The 16077-nt window shown below is 51.0% G+C and overlaps 1 protein-coding gene across 4 annotated transcripts in view; it reads right to left on the bottom strand.

Annotated features, from left to right (window-relative positions):
• The window catches only part of RASA1 (RAS p21 protein activator 1), a 1760251-nt gene that overhangs the window by 840707 nt on the left and 903467 nt on the right, over positions 1–16077 (bottom strand). For all 4 annotated transcript variants that reach the window (XM_069627585.1, XM_069627584.1, XM_069627586.1 and 1 more), the window contains exon 18: positions 6225–6367. In XM_069627585.1, the coding sequence (XP_069483686.1) occupies positions 6225–6367 (143 nt within the window). The remainder of the gene's footprint in view (positions 1–6224; positions 6368–16077) is intronic.

Raw genomic sequence — 16077 nt, 5'->3', positions numbered from 1 at the left:
AAGTCCAGAAGGTCCGGGAACCATATCTGCCTCGGCCACGCAGGTGCGACTAGGATCATCCTGCACCGTGACCTCTTGAGCTGGTTGACGAGCCGGATTAGCAGTGGCAAAGGAGGGAACGCGTAGAGGAACAGGCCCTCCCAGGGGAACGAGAAAGCATCGCCCATGCTCCTCGCCTGGGGAAACCTGCTGGCGAACCTCCGGCACTTGGAGTTCATCGCCGTCGTGAACAGGTCGATCTGGGGTGTGCCCCACCGGCGGAAGAGGCGATCCACTAGATCCTGCCGTAGTTCCCACTCGTGGCACGAGAGCAGCTCCCTGCTGAGTGAGTCGGCGATGGTGTTTTTTATCCCTGCCAGATGAAACAGCACCAGAAACATCCTTTGAGCGACGGCCCAATGCCACAGGTCCTGCGCCTCCTTGGACAGTGCTGGGGACCTGGTTCCGCCCTGTTTCCTGATGTAAAACATGGTGGTGGTGTTGTCGGTGAAGATCCTCACCACCTTGCCCTTGAGGGACGGAAGGAAGGACCTGAGGGCCCAGAACACTGCACGGAGCTCCAGGATGTTGATATGGAGGGACTTCTCCGTCGGGAGCCAAAGGCCTCTCGCGTGCAGATTTTCGGTGTGCGCTCCCCACCCTTCCAGGGAGGCATCCGTGGTCACTGTCTCCTGGTGGTCTGGGGTCTGGAAGTCCATGCCCGCCGTCAGATGCGCGTGGGTGCCCCACCACCGGACCGCTCGGCGGAAACTCTCGTCGAGTGTGATCCTCTCCTCGAAGCCGCCTGTCGTTTGGATCCAGCGCGCGTCCAGGAACTCCTGCAACGGGCGCATCCGGAGCCTGCACATGGGAATGAGGTAGATGCAAGAAGACATCATTCCGAGGAGGGACTTGATGGACCTCACCTTGGCCGCGTCGGAAGCCAACATCCGCTGTACCTTGCCCAGGATGGACCTGGTCCTTTCCTCCGACGGGGAGGCCAGAAGGGACACTGTGTCGAGCTTCGCTCCCAGAAACAGTGCATTTTGCGCGGGTACCAGGTGGGACTTGGCGTAGTTCACGGAGAATCCCAGGTCCGTGAGAAGTTGGACGGTCCTTGCCGTGTGCTCCACGGCGAGCTCCCTCGTCTTGGCTCGGATGAGCCAGTCGTCCAGGTAGGGGTAGACGTGGATCCCTCGCGGCGCAGCTGCGCCGCCACCGGTGCAAGGCACTTGGTGAATACCCTGGGTGCCGACCGTAGTCCGAAGGGGAGGGCTTTGAACTGGTAGCGACGCCCTTGGACCACAAACCTGAGGAATTTTCGGTGCCCCTTTAGGATGGGTATATGGAAGTAGGCATCCTCCAAATCCAACGACGACAGGAAGTCTCCTTCCTCCAGCTGACCCAGGACGTGCTGGAGGGTGACCATCCGGAACTTCTGCGCCTTGATGAATTTGTTCAGACGTCGCAGGTCCAGGATGGGGCGCCATCCTCCCGTCTTCTTCTTCACGAGGAAGTATCTCGAGTAAACTCCGGAGCCCCAAAGCCTCTTTGGGACGAGTTCGATGGCGCCCTTCCTGAGCATCGCCCTTACCTCCAGGAGAAGCTGAGGGACGTGAAGCTCTTTCCTGGCCACGGGGGGGACGCGCGGGCACCTTCTTTGAAACTCGAGCGCGTGGCCCCGGGCTAAGGCGTCCAGCACCCAACTGTCGGTGGAGATGGACTCCCACACGCTGACGAAGCTCGCCAGCCGGCCTCCCACCGGGGTGCATCGGTGGGGGCCCGACCCCACGGACGGTTCAATCCTGTTTCGACGAGGCTTTGCCGCCTTGACCTCCTTGGCGACGACGGCGGGGTCCGCCAGACTTGCCTCGTCCTCTGTAGGCCTCCTGAGACGACGAGCGGGCCGCTTGACGGTAGGTGGAGAAACCGCCGCCGGAACCTTTCGAGGCGCCCTTGCCTCCGCTGCTCCGAAAGGGCGTCCGTCGTTGCTGCAGAACCCCAAGGGCCCGGGCCGTCTCAGTGTCCGCTTTAATGGCCTGAAGGGAATCGTCCACTGTTTTCCCAAACAGGTTGTTCCCATCGAACGGCATGTCCAGGACTCTGGTCTGTACGTCTTGACGGAAGTCCGTAGCCTTGAGCCATCCACACCGCCTAAGGCACACGCCGTTGCCCAACTGGCGAAACCCAGTGTCGGCGATGTCCGTCGCAATAGTGATGGCGTGGTCCGACGCCACCTCACCTTCCTGTAGGATCTCCAGGGCATCCGCCCTCTTGTCGTCCGGTAGGAAGTCCAGCAGGGGAGCCAGTTTGTACCATAGCTCCCTGTCGTAGCGGGCCACGATAGCCAAGGCGTTGGCCGCTTTAATCGTCGTCGCTGCAGACGAGATGACCCTGCGTCCCATAGAGTCCAATTTCTTTCCCTCGCCGTCCGGTGGGGAAGTCGATGTGGAAGCCGCACCCCCCCCGCTTTCTTCCTGGCCGCCGCGGAGACGACGGAGTCCGGGGTAGGCTGCGCCCAGAGGCACAGGGGGGCCGCGTCCGGGACCCGGTACTTCTTCTCGTACCGGTCTCTTCTAGCTGGCGTAGTGGAAGGGTTCTTGAGGAGGGCGAGGCCCTCATCCCAAATGTCGTCCAGCAGAGGCACCGCGAGGACCGTCTTCCTCTTGGCCTCGCGCCGTTGATAAAGGAATCCTTTCTTTTTCTTCTCCTCAGGGCAGAGTTGGAAAAGCTCGGATGCCCTGGCGATCATGGAGTGGAACGAACCAATCTCGTCGGGCGGAGAAGCCCTGGTGGGAGGTGACGACGGTAGATCCTCGTCGTCCGTACCTGCGCTGCCGTGTCAGTCCCCGTATCATCCCCTCGGGTGGACGGGGAGGAGGGTTGGACGGTGCGCGACGGCTGAAAAGGAGGTGGAGGGTGAATCCTTCTTTTCTTGGGCGGGGGAACACCAGAAGGTCCCGGCTCAGGATCCCCCGACGGGAGAGGTTCCTCCGTCGGCAACGGCAGTCTCGTCCTTATCTCTGAGCACAAGGACTGTATAGCCAACAAAATGGCCGCCGAGTTGTCTTGCGGCGCTGGCAGAGGGGAATCCGACAGGCGATCAGGGGCCCCGTCGGCACCCTCGACGATGTCGTCGTCACCTGCGTCGGGATCCATCCCGACGGGCCGGTCTTCTTCCACGCCAAGGCCGTGGCTTAAGACCTCGATCAGCTCTTCCTCCGAGGTTGAAGCCGAATCTACGACGACGCCCTGCCCCCCCTTTTTCTTCCCCGCCGGGAATTTCACGGGGGTCCTATCGATGGGCACAAAAGAGGACTCCCTCCGAGGTGGCAGGGAGACTCTGAGCCCCGAGGTCGCCACCACTGGTGTAGCCTCCACAGGCTGAGCCAGGGTCGCCGCGACAGTATCGATAGAGGGCTTGGCCGGATGGATTAAGGCCTTCACCACCTTAGGTGCGCTCACCGCCTTATCCTTGAGGGGGGGGACACTGCCTCGCTCCCCCTCCGATGGGGCCTTCGAGCTCGACCGGGGCCTCTCCAGGAGCTTTGCCGGGTGCTCGCCCTTCCTCTTACCCGACCCAGAGCGTTGGCTCGTGGCTGAAGGTGCCGGGGAGGGTGCGCCCTGCCTGGCGCCCGTAGAGCCCGACCGTTCGCCGCTCCCGGTGCCAGCGGACTCGCGGTGCTTGGCCTTGTGTTGGACCCCCGTCGCCGGGGCGTCCTCAAAGGTCTTAGAAGACCGCTCGGATTTCTTCCTCTTCTTCTCGCCTGACGGGCTCTTCCCTTCCAGCCAGTTGGCGAGACGTTGATGGCGGTCCTTCATGGTCCGCTCCGACATATTGCCGCAAAACGCACAGTCCTTCTCCACGTGCGTCTTGTCCTCATGTAAGCAGTAGAGACAAAATGAGTGTTCGTCCTCCTTAAAGACGTTCTGCAGCTGGCATCCAGGGCAGACCCTGAACAGCTTTCCGGGCGTCGAGCTTCCCTTCTCCTGGGCCATGTCCGGGCCTGAGAAGCTTCTGGAGTCCTCCAAAAGCGTAGCTCGACGAAATCTTCACCCTTGAGGGGCGCAGACGAATTCGACACGGGTCCCCGTTGATCGGATGGAGAGTCGGTGGAGCTTGAGGCTCTTTTGACCGAAAAAACGAAGTTTTTGAGCAAAAAACGTGAAAAAATAGCACTAACGCTCGAGAGCAATAGCACGAGGATCCCAACACATGAACGTGCGGTAAAAATCTGAAGATGGCTGCCAAAGGCGGTGCTTAGGTAGAGGGCAGTCATTGGCTGTGGTCAGTATGACGCAGAGACCAGTGATTGGTTACTACTACGAAAGACAGATCAGAAACGAAACTGATACTGGTTTTTTCTTTACCGAGGATTCCCAGCCTGACGACGGGGAATATTCATGAGCATGTGAATCCATGCCAGACCCCATGCTGGAGAAGATCAGGTTTCTTGGTTTATTAAGCTAGAGTTTGACAATCATCTTGAATAGTGCTGTATCTTATTTGCCAGTGGGACAATCCAAGTGCCAACTGAAAACATCAAGAAGTGAAGCAACTTTGTGTGGGATACAAAACTTGGTTATTGAGAGGAACCTTTTATTACCCATGAAGCAGAACTGGATTATTTTAAAGAACTTTACTGGCTGACATTTTGAGCTGGAAAATCCTACTTGAATCCTGGAAGGGGAAACGACCCTGGTTATAAGGATATACGGTTATAAAGTATATATGTGAATTTGATTATTATTTTGTTGAGTTTAAACCGCCATCTGATACCTGTGTAATTTGGTTGTATGCATAAGTGTGAGGGATAAATACCTTTTCATGTTAGATTGTTTTCCTTTAGTCTCATAAGCAGGGAATTCCTTGTTAGGTTAGGGAAACTGAGGTTTATGTCACACCCATATAATTTAACAAAATGGTTACTTGTGAACAAACTCTATACAGCCGTCTACTTCACATCTCCGACGCCTCACACATACCACAAACCTCAACAATATTTGGGAGGGTATGTAGGTCATAAATCAAAATTTGCCAAGTTTCCAAAAGCACCTGGAAAAGTGAGTGAAAAATAACGCTCACATTTTTGGTTTCCTCATTCATTTAGGTCAGAGTTACCAAAACCGTAAGCTTGTGCAAAGTGATTAAGGACACAAAGAGCGTCTAGGGCTTTGGCAGTAGTCAGACCTTTGAACCTTCCACAGTGTCATGGTGAGCCAAGTCATGTAGAATCCATGGTCAAGAAAACACAGCGTGAAAAGCCCTGCTTACTTACTCCCCTAATCCCTGAACAGCCACATTCTATAGATGGGAAAGCTGGATGGGAACATGGGGACATTTAACTGAGGGGGCAGGGGGTGATGTGGACCACAGTTTCCCTGAGAGCAGAGACCCCGGTCTGGGTTTCCTGAAGGTCCCGAAATCCTGCTAGGGCATTTAAGGTAATGGTTATATTGGTGTGTGTGAGGCAGGAATACTTTTAGGCTGAGGCTGGTTGCTTAAGGGAGTTTATTTACATAATCCAGCTATTGAATAGCCTTCACACCCTTGGCTGAAGTTACTGTGCTCTGATAATAGACTGCATAATGCGAAGGTTCAGTCAAAACAAGGGTGGTGGTCTAGGTAACCAATTAGATTTCCAGGTCTACCTTCTGTTTTGTTTAGGGCATGTTTAGGGTGTTACAGCTGCTTCAAAGGCAACATTATAACGAAATCTCAACACAATGTAACATGACCTAACCAGCTAATATAAAAGGAAATCAACATCATATTCTCCCCCCCCAAAATGAGTGAATGAGAACACACAGTAGAACTCAGGTAGATTCCAATTAGAATGCATTTAGCTTTGGGAAAATAACACATGTATCCCAGCAGACATTACACAACATGTTTCTAAAGCCTAAAACATGGCATGGTGTAGCAGAAGATAAAACAGTGAAGCTTTCCAAACCTAATCAAGTGTAGCGCTTCAAAACAGGGCATGATATAGATAATATTGCTTACACATAACAAAACATGAACAATCCAATGCAGGATAACAGAGCTTATTCTTTGATTCAAACAAATACCTACAAACACAAAATAATACAACAAAAAAAAAGGAAAGAGAAAGGACAAGAATAAGGACTTTCTGCATACAAAACAAATGCAAATGACCTGGTAAAAGAACAACGACAAAGTTTTTATTCATTTAAATCATTATCTCAGTAAATTATTCTAACAAAACTGTGCCTTTTCCTACCTCACAAGATTGCTTGCTTTCCATGATCTTTAAAATGGAGTCCTTCAAAGCATGCTGAACAAACGGTGTGGCTGTAGCTTTCATATATTGCTCCATAAGGGTGCTTGCTAGGGTGGTAGCACGAAATAATGTTGTAGCTTCATCTAAAAGAGAAATGTTTATGTATGTAAAATAATTGTCCTACCTTACTGCATCTCTGAGAACAGGCAAAATATACTTGAATTTCATGACTGAGAACTAAACCCAATATTCATTTTTTTCTTTTACTAAAGCACTTGGGGTTACCTCCTCTAACAGCAGGTTGCAGAACCAAAATCTCTGCATTAAGTAAAAGGCGACACTAAGGGACATAAGCGGTTTCCCCTCTTTCTGCAACACTGATGTTCCAAGACTTTATGAACTAATCTGTTAGCCAGTTAGTTAAAAATTAATTGCTTGCCATCTCTCCAAAAGCAAGTGTTCGATCTGGAGTTCTATATTTAAAAAAGGTCATGGTTGTAAGGAACAAATTGCTTACGTCTTGGTAAGGTTCTTTCTGTAGGATGTTCCTGTTAGGGAGAATTCTCATTCAATGGCTAATTTCCCTTACCTAGTGAGTCCCCCAGCAGCTTTGCTGGATTCTGGAGTTTATTTTTTCACTTGGTCAGAGTGTCCCTCTATTTTCCACTCTTACATGTGTTTTGCCATGTGTATTTAATCTGCTTTTGTGATTGTGGACTCTGGAGTACACCACTTCAGTAGCCCCCTTCTTTTATGTGTTACACAGCACCTTCAGTGCAGTGACACAGGGTTGTCTTTTAGACTTCCCACCGACTCCATTTTTGAGGCGGACTACAGTCCCCCAGAAAAGGGTAAAGTTGCCATTTACTTTAGTTAGTCAAATAACCACAGATCCAGTACACCCCATCTTACATGGAGTACTGGGAAGGGTTAATCCTTAACCCTTTTTATCTGTACCTCCTAGAGCATTGTTTCGCTCTTTTAACATTTAGACTTGGCTGGTGGCAGTGGTATCTACCCTAACATTTCTACTGCGATTATACTATATAAACGTGGTATTGTTGTAGGCTATTATATTAGCCTCGAAAATAAACCCGCTTGACCAAATACTTTACTTTGCGCGGCAAGCATTCTTTGTTCACTGTCTTTTCGCGGGCTTCTGCCAAGAAACCCTCCTCTAGGCGCCTGGGTGTCTAGGTGGGCTGAATGTGAGGAAGGGTGTAGTCACCCCCTGCACAGGGTATCCTAGGAAACCCAGGTCGCACTTTGCCATGCTTGGCTGAGGTGGTTGTCCGGGCTGGACAACCCCCCTGCTGTGTGATTGACAGCCAGGCTGTGTGAATGGGGGATTTTCGCATAAAAGGCAGGACTCTTGGGCTAGAAGCAGAGTCGCCACTTGAACTACAAGGAACCGAAGGGAAGCGGAGAGAACGACGGCTGCTGCAATTATCCTGTCCCAGTGAAGCCCTGCTGCAGTCCTGAGCCATCTACCCTTCAATGAACAGAGAAGATCCAGTCCGGAGTCTTCTTCCCTTGAGCCTGGTGGGGATAATCAGCTCACCTTCCACAGCCAGAGGATCCTCTTTGTGGTCGAAATCGCTGCACACTGCTGTAGTGGTCCTGATAGCCATCTAAAGAGCCTCTCCTGTTTTTTTAGGAGTGCACCTTTTATTCACCATCGCTGCTGCCGGTTTCATCCCTGTGTGGTGCAGACCCCTCCAGACGTCCTCCTTTGTACCGAAGCTCCAGGAACCGTGGGTCTGCAGGAAACTACCAGGAACAACTGCCATGGCACCAGCTTCTTTATCGAATAAGGTACTGTGTTCTGCTTGAGGAATTAGGGTGAATCCCTTCTTTCCTCCTCCAAGGCTTGCCCTGGTCGTCCCTCCTTCTTAAAACTTTTGCTTCCTCTGTTGACAATATCTAAGTACTCCTGGCAACGTTGAATCTTGAACTGTCCGACTGTGTGATCCTTGACAACAGGAACTCAGTTTCACTTGGCACTGGATCCGGCCTATTGACTCCTGAATTTCTGTCAACGAGTTTTCTCTAATTCGGTCTGCCCTGACAAAAGTATTGCCTATGATTTTTACCCCCAACTCTGTCCGGTTAACTCAGGTGCTAAGTGTGTTTTTGGCATCAGTAACATTTCTTGCCACGGATACGCGTATCTTTAGTAAGACCGAACTGTCATAACTTTGACAGTAATCGCATATGTATTCCCTGTAACGTCTTTTGTTTCACAACACCGGTCCGTTAAAACATAGGGTACTTACCTTGAGTTATACTGTATCAAGTGAATTGGTTGGTTGTAGTGTATTTTATGTGTGTTTTCTGAATTAAAAGAAGTGCTGCGTTTATAACAAATGGTTTAAAAATAAATGTACTTCTATTTTTTACCTGAAACCTTGAGTCAGTGTTTGCTTGAGTCACAGTAATTGTGGTGCCTTTGTGTAATCTCTACCTCTATGTGCTACTGCTCATATACTTTTGAGATAAGCCTGGCTGCTCCACTACTGCTACCACTTTAACATAGTAGTACAGGCTTGTACCAAAGGTGAACTTGTATTACCACTTGTAGTCTTAATTGTGTGCAGTGGTCCCTAAGGGCACTGCACAGGATTCTGCCTAACAGTTCCTCTCACAGATTTCTCATCTTTGCGATCTGTCTTTCAGAGCAGCTCCTTTTCAGAAAACGTTTGCCGCCAGGGTGCAGCAAGGCTCTACCCGACACCCGTATGTGTCCTACGCCAGATAAGATGTTGGGCCAGTATATATTGAGGTGCTGCAGCCTGTGACCTTAGTGCCACCATTTTTCCCCCTAGCACTGTCAGCGGAGAGACCACAGAAGCAATGTGTCTAAGCTATCCACTAAGCGGGGTAGGTTGGGAGTGCGATGAGGACGCTGTTGAAGGAACATCCATCAGAAAGAACATTACTGAGATTTCAGTCATTTGTTTTTCTAATCAATGACTTCCTCCCATTGATTCCTCAATCTTTGATAGGCTCTCATAGTAGTTTGTAGATCTTGTAGAGGGAGAAGAGCAAGGACATCACCTTAGGCCAGAAAACTCTGGAGGACAGTCCTGCCACCACAAGCGCCCTGACCAGACTGAGAATCCAAGCAGTAATGTTTAGCAATGTGTGCAAATTAGCCCATGTAGCTGCCTGGCAATTGTCCAGAACAGGGACCTCATGCTGCAGAGCTCAGATGACAGCCAATCCTATGGTAGAATGTGCCCAGAGACCCTGAAGTACATCCTTACCAGACAGAGCATAGCATTCCGAGATTGCAGAGGATGATCTACCTTGACAGTGTCTGATTTGACACAGCCCTGCCATCAGAAGCATCAGTGAAACCAACAAAAGGCTAGCCACCTTTCCTGCTCTGGAATTGTTCCTCTACCTTGGAAGGGGGAAGCAGAGTAAAAAAAAGACAGGAAGGTGGAACTTTTGAGAGAGGAAAATCAGACTACCTTGAGGAGGAAGGATGGTCGGACTCAACTGCACAGTCTCCTTCGGGAAAACCGAGTAGGGAGGTTTATCTGATAACACCTGTCTGCGGTTGGAAAACCTGCACCATCTTTTAGAGGTTCCACACTGGGCCCCCGGGCAGGACACCTCTACCCAGGCGAGAGTCCAAGATCGCACCAAAATAATCAGCGGAACTGGTACAGCAATACCTGAGGCTTCTTGACGTTCAGAGGGAAGTTCAAGCTGTGCAATAGGCGGCACCACTAGTATAGGTGTGCCGACGCTAGGTCTGGTTCGCGGGTTTGGACGAGCCAGTCGTCCAGGTGGAGAAAGTCATCAATGACTTCCCTCCTGAGGCGAGCCCCCACTACTGCTAACAGCATGGTGAACACCCTTGGTGCCGAAGAAAGTACAAATGGGAGGACTTTGCACTGTAAGTGGCAGTTCCGCCACTTTGAATGTCAGGTACATCCAATATCACTTGTGGAGAGCCACATGGAAGTAAACCTCCTGGAGATCCAGGGAGACTAGCCAGTCGTTCAAGTCTGGGGCCTGGAGGATCTGTGCCACAGTGACCATCTTGAACTTGTCCTTGTGCAAGGACAAGTTAAGAAGCTGCAGATCCAGGATAGGTCTCAGACCTTTGTCTATCTTTGGCATCAGAAGGTAGGTTGAGTACCAATCCCTGCCTTGTTTAAAAAGGGTAAAAGCTCTATTGGAGGCAGTATCCCTGCTTTATGACTTGTAATGCCCAGGCTGCTGAGGTGTTCTTCCATTCCTTGCTAAACAGGGCTATTCTCCCTCCCACAAGGGACAGATGGCAGAAGTCCACTTCAGAGAGGCTTCACTCTAGGGATTGCATAGGGAACAGTGGAGGTGGAAGCCCCTCTTCTAGGTACACCCCAGCCTCTACACCTGTATCGACGTTGCTGCCCTTGCCTGTCCGATGGTGCATGATCTCTACCTCTATGGGCAGAAGGGCCAAAAACCTCTCCCCCTTCCCGCCAGCCTCGCAGGTTGTTGTTGCTGGACTTAGCCTCAGCGTCCTGGCAGTAGATTTAGATGCTTGGAACTTCTGCAATGACTCATCAGATTTGGTGCCAAAGAAGTTCATGCCATTGAAGGGCATATCCAGAAGATTCTGGAGTAGCAAACCCTGATGTCCTCAATGAAGAAAATCTGCTCAAGACAGTGCTCACTGCCATTGCTCTTGCTGCGCAGTCTACAGTATCTAGAACAAATTGCAGTATTTGACGGAAGGCTTCTTTGCTGTCCTGAATAAGGGCCTCAAAACCCTTTCACATTTTGCCTTCACTCATGTGCTCAGACGACTCCACCATGGCCGACCACAGGCCAAAAGAGATCTTGGCCAAAGCACAAGAGGCATTGATGCACCAGCACGAAGAGCTGACAATTTTCCCACATACATTCGTCCAATCTCTTGCTCTCCTTATCAGGGGGCAAAGATGGGAAAGAAGGGTTTTAAGGTTCGCTGTAGCGGCCTGGACTATCAAGCTCTATGGGTAGAAAGTAAGTTGCTCACCGTAGTGACTAACATACTCCTAGTCCATAGTCCCTGCTCCTCCATACTGTATGGGTGTCCCTCAGTAGGGACGGGAGACTGAACCTTTTTCACCAGAAAAATAATCTTCCCCTTTAAATTTAGGTGCGCGCAGGGGCATGCGCTCCCCTGACTTCGCCCATCGGCGCCACTCCTCAGTCCCCTTGGACGCATCAACAATATTAACATGGCCTAATGACACCAGTTTTATTTGGGGGGGGGCAGGATGGTGGGACGTATGGAGGAAAGGGGACTATGGACTAGGAGTATGTTAGTCAATACAGGGAGTAACTTATAATTACTCCTACACCCAGTCCCCTTTCCTTCCCTTCATACTGTATCGGTGAGTAGAACTGAATGCAGCCCCAGGGTGGTGAGTGCTCTCCTAAGGAAACTAGTCCCTTAACACTGCCTGACCAAATGCTGCGTCCTACCTGGAGCCGGCATCCAAGCAGTAGTGCTTGCAGAAGGTAGAGGGCATAGTGTAACAATGTAGTATTGTTCATCAACACACCTGAGCCAGCAGTTAAGTTACTATGGGTTTATTAGTAAGTAGTACAGCAGAAACACAGGCACATCCTTGCCAGCCAGCTCTCCTTCTCCAACTGTTCTTATGGAACACATATTCAGATCACAACACTCCATGCACAGTGACATCACTGCATTCCACACTAACATTACCACACCAGGGGAGGTAAATGGAATGGAAGGGAGACATACATTATAACACTTCTCCCTCCCTGCATTTCAGATAATAGGAAAGCTCCAACCATTGGTACACTCTTAGTACATTCCAACACACACAGTACCATCCTACACTATACTGATACAAATATGCGTGGCCACCACGTACCTGCGCCAGCAACACCCAAGCCCAAATGGACACGAGTCCCAACCCCAGGAAACGGTCCAAATGAAACCCATTCACACACCAAGGCCAACAATTGGGCATAATCACTCTACACTACCATAAAGGCACAAAGGCACACTGAAAACTCACTCCACACTAATAAAACCCTGAAAGCACTAAATAGATGAAAAATAAACGCGCTCTACGACAACATCCCAATAGGAACACAGATCCAACCAACACCACCTTAACTCCACTCCGTTCACTAAAACTCTCACAAAAGAGGAACCCATCGACATGTAGTAAGGGCTGCACCTCTCTTCAACTGAACTGGAAATACAACTCGAGGAACAAAAACAATAAAAACAAGCACCCCACCTGTTTCAAGCTGCCCATTGAAACCTAGGGCCTGCCACACCCCAGCGCTCCCAAAACGGATACACTACAAAACAATCAGAAACTTTCAGTGCACCTACATCCTTCCACCCTGGTCTGCACCACAGGGCACCAGGACTGCCACCCCCGGGCACTAACCCAACTCAAAAGAGCAACAACAAGCAAAACTAACAACATCAGTCCCAAAACACTCTAAATACAGAGAACACATTACCTCTAACCTCAACCAAACCTGAAAAGTATTCTACAACTCTAGTCCCTGTGAAACAACGGTACCTAAACTCACTGAAAGGATCGGAAGGACCCCCTTTACACAGTACAACCTAGACACCACACCTCAACACCACAGGACCCCAAGCCCCTGCCCTGCACAATTCTCCTCTATGCACACACGGGACCCCTAGTACCTGCAAAATACAGCACAACTCTACACCACGGGACCCCTAGCCCCTGCCAAGGAAAAACTTTACCAAACGGCACACCACCCCCTTAATGTGGGACCCCCCCAGCACCAACTAGGCTACCACAGTGATTACACCCCATTCCACACGATGCCACAAGACAAAAGACTCACAGATAATGAATTCAACTCTAAACAGCATAGCAAATAAAACCAAATTGGTACAAGGTATGTCACCATCATCCTGAAAGACGTAAGCGCTGAAATAGTACAACGCTGCATATCCATGTTCCCACTTTGAAACATGAGCTTCACAATCCCCCTGAGCCCCGACCACCCGCGAGTCCATATCCCACCCCCGAGTCCACATCCCAAGGATTACGACCCCACCTGAAAGGAAAAATATTAACAGCATCACAAAAATCAATTTCAATATTTACCATGCACACAACGGGCCACGATAGGAACACACTCATGCACACAGGCCCATAACACATACACTGGAGAGAACACCGACAGGCCACAACACACCACACATACTGGCCTGACACGATTAGGTCCTATTTCATAGAAGCATGTTCCGCCATAAAAGAGAACGTCCTCCTTGGCTTCGGGCCACGATGGTCCAACGGCCAACTCCTCGAAGGACCTGGGAAATCTGCAATACAAATATAGACCTCAGGCAAGGTATCCTCCCCTCCTCGGGCGCAGGCACCGAATAATGCTCTTTGTTCTCCATTAGCCGAGAACACCACCGCTTGCGAAATTACCAATGCACGCAGCAACTGACAGTCATTGCGCACCCCAGGGCGATGCTCGCACATCCCATTACAGGGGTGTGCATCTCCAGGTCTAGAATCTCCTTAACAAGACCATGTTTACTTTTGCCACAGTTGCCGGACCGACAAGGCTCCCTTCCGGCAACAGAAGGAACGACGCTAGCACGTTCCCTGAGCCACAAGCACGGAACGCATTCCAAAGACACTCTACATTCCAGCGTGACCGGGCTGGGACACCCCTTGATGACACGCTGACGTCATCACTCTGTAATCAGCACCACAGCGATCATATCTCCAACGCCAGGCGTATGAGAGGCCAGTTCGGGGACACAGCGCACTGGAACTTCCACACCAGTGCTTCCCATGCCGCGGACACTCCATCCACTACTGTTGGAGCACCCGGCAGAAGTCCGCCAAACACGCGGTGCCCTTTCTCATCGGACCACGATCACAATGCTCTTCCTCCTATTCCTCGCTGAACTGGACCACCTGGCCTCCAGCTACACCAGCGATTCCGAACACCGTACACTTCTCCTGAACATCTCCTGGAAGGGAGGCTCCTGTGCCACCCCCGCAAAGTAGGCAAGATGTCAGCACTCGTTTCTCACCGAGGCAGTAGATGGGACCCTAAAACATCCGGGCCCCGTTCCCACAATCGAGGAACACCTTTTCCAGCACCACTCTGCCTGCTGGGATGAAACTCTGCCACCAGAGGATATTGCCTAGTGCGCCTCTAAAAAAAATACTTGGCACTAGCAATGCCCAAAGCTCCCTACCTGCTCCCACACTCAGCACTGGACCCAAGAGCAACTGCACTTTGAAGCTCCCGCTGCAGGCTGAGGAGACACAGTTGGGCGCTCCAGGCTGTCCAGGCTCCTGGTCCACCGTATCAGGAACCACTTGGTTCAACACCACCCGGCCTGTTGGAACAGCAAACTCCGGTCCGGAAACCAGAGCTGCTCTGCTGGCTGCTACCCAGGACATGGACACTTGGAGGGCGGTGTCCTGATCCACTGCTATCCCCTCCATGACAGGATCCCATCCTCGTCGCCAGTGTAACAATGTAGTATTGTTCATCAACACACCTGAGCCAGCAGGTAAGTTACTATGGGTTTATTAGTAAGTAGTACAGCAGAAACACCGGCACGTCCTTGAAAGCCAGCTCTCCTTCTCCAACTGCTCCCCATGGAACACATTCAGATCACAACACTCCATGCACAGTGACATCACTGCATTCCCCACTAACATCACCACACCAGGGAGGTAAATGGAATGGAAGGGAGACATGCATTATAACACATAGCCCATGTAGCTGCCTTGCTGATAACCTGCCATGGGAAGTGCCTCTGGAAAGCAACTGCTGTGGCTTTGCCTCTGATTGCATGGACATGCATATTTGCTGGAAGAGGTTTGTGTTGCCCCTCGTACACCTCCTTGATGGCTGTAACCATTCATCTCGCTATGGAAGCCTTGGAAGATTGGCAGACAGGCTGTGACCCGCCAAAGGTGACAAAGAGGGCGTCTGCGGAAACACTTAGTCCTGTCCAGGTAGTATCTCAGCGCACACCTCACGTCCAGACACTGCAATACTCTAAGCATCACCCTTGGGGTCCGCGTAGAACCTTGGTAACACTATCTCCTCATTTAAGTGAAAAGAGGAGACAACCTTAGGTAAGAATGCAGGGTGAGTTCTAAGAACTGCCTTGTCCTTGTGAAAAGTGGTATATGGCTCTGAAGCAACCAGCGCCTGGATTTCACTGATCTGGCATGCCGAGGTAAGGCCCACCAGTAGGGCCATCTTAATGGTGACTAGCCTGATATCAACAGATGTTATAGGTTCGAATGGTTTGTGCGACAGGGCCCCCAAGACCACATTGCGGTCCCACACGGGGTGTGGCGTCGTGATAGGCGGATAGAGCCTGGTCAGGCCTGCCAAGTGTCATTTAACCACCTGATTAGAGGATGAGAATACCTCTAGGTGCGCAGAGAAGGATAGCACGTCATTCAGAGTGCAGGCCAACGGATCAACGTCCTGATTACGCCCAGTGACAAAACCTGGTCCACTTGCTTTTGTACTGGCTCCTGATAGCATCGCTCCTAGCCCCTTATATAATGTCTAGGTTAGCTTATGACAGATGCAGAGGCTCCAGTGTGACTTGTTCAGGAGCCACACTGCTGGGGCTAACCTCTGGGGAACGGGGTGGATGACCGTGCTTCCCTGTTGAGAGAGTAGGTGTGCTGGGCCCAACGGAAGGTGCACCGGAGCCTGATCCGACAGGCTGAGCAGTTCCGAGAACCATGGCCTTGCTGGCCACCACAGAGCTATCAGGATGATGCGAAGGTCTCAGGTCTCTCTGATCTTGCATATTACCCTGCGGACCAGGGGAGTGGGA

Source organism: Ambystoma mexicanum, chromosome 6p (genome assembly GCF_040938575.1).
Source record: "Ambystoma mexicanum isolate Mex_15411 chromosome 6p, UKY_AmexF1_1, whole genome shotgun sequence".
Classification (NCBI taxonomy): domain Eukaryota; kingdom Metazoa; phylum Chordata; class Amphibia; order Caudata; family Ambystomatidae; genus Ambystoma; species Ambystoma mexicanum.
Note: the sequence above shows the minus strand (reverse complement) of the source record. Positions and strands in the feature narration are given on the sequence as shown.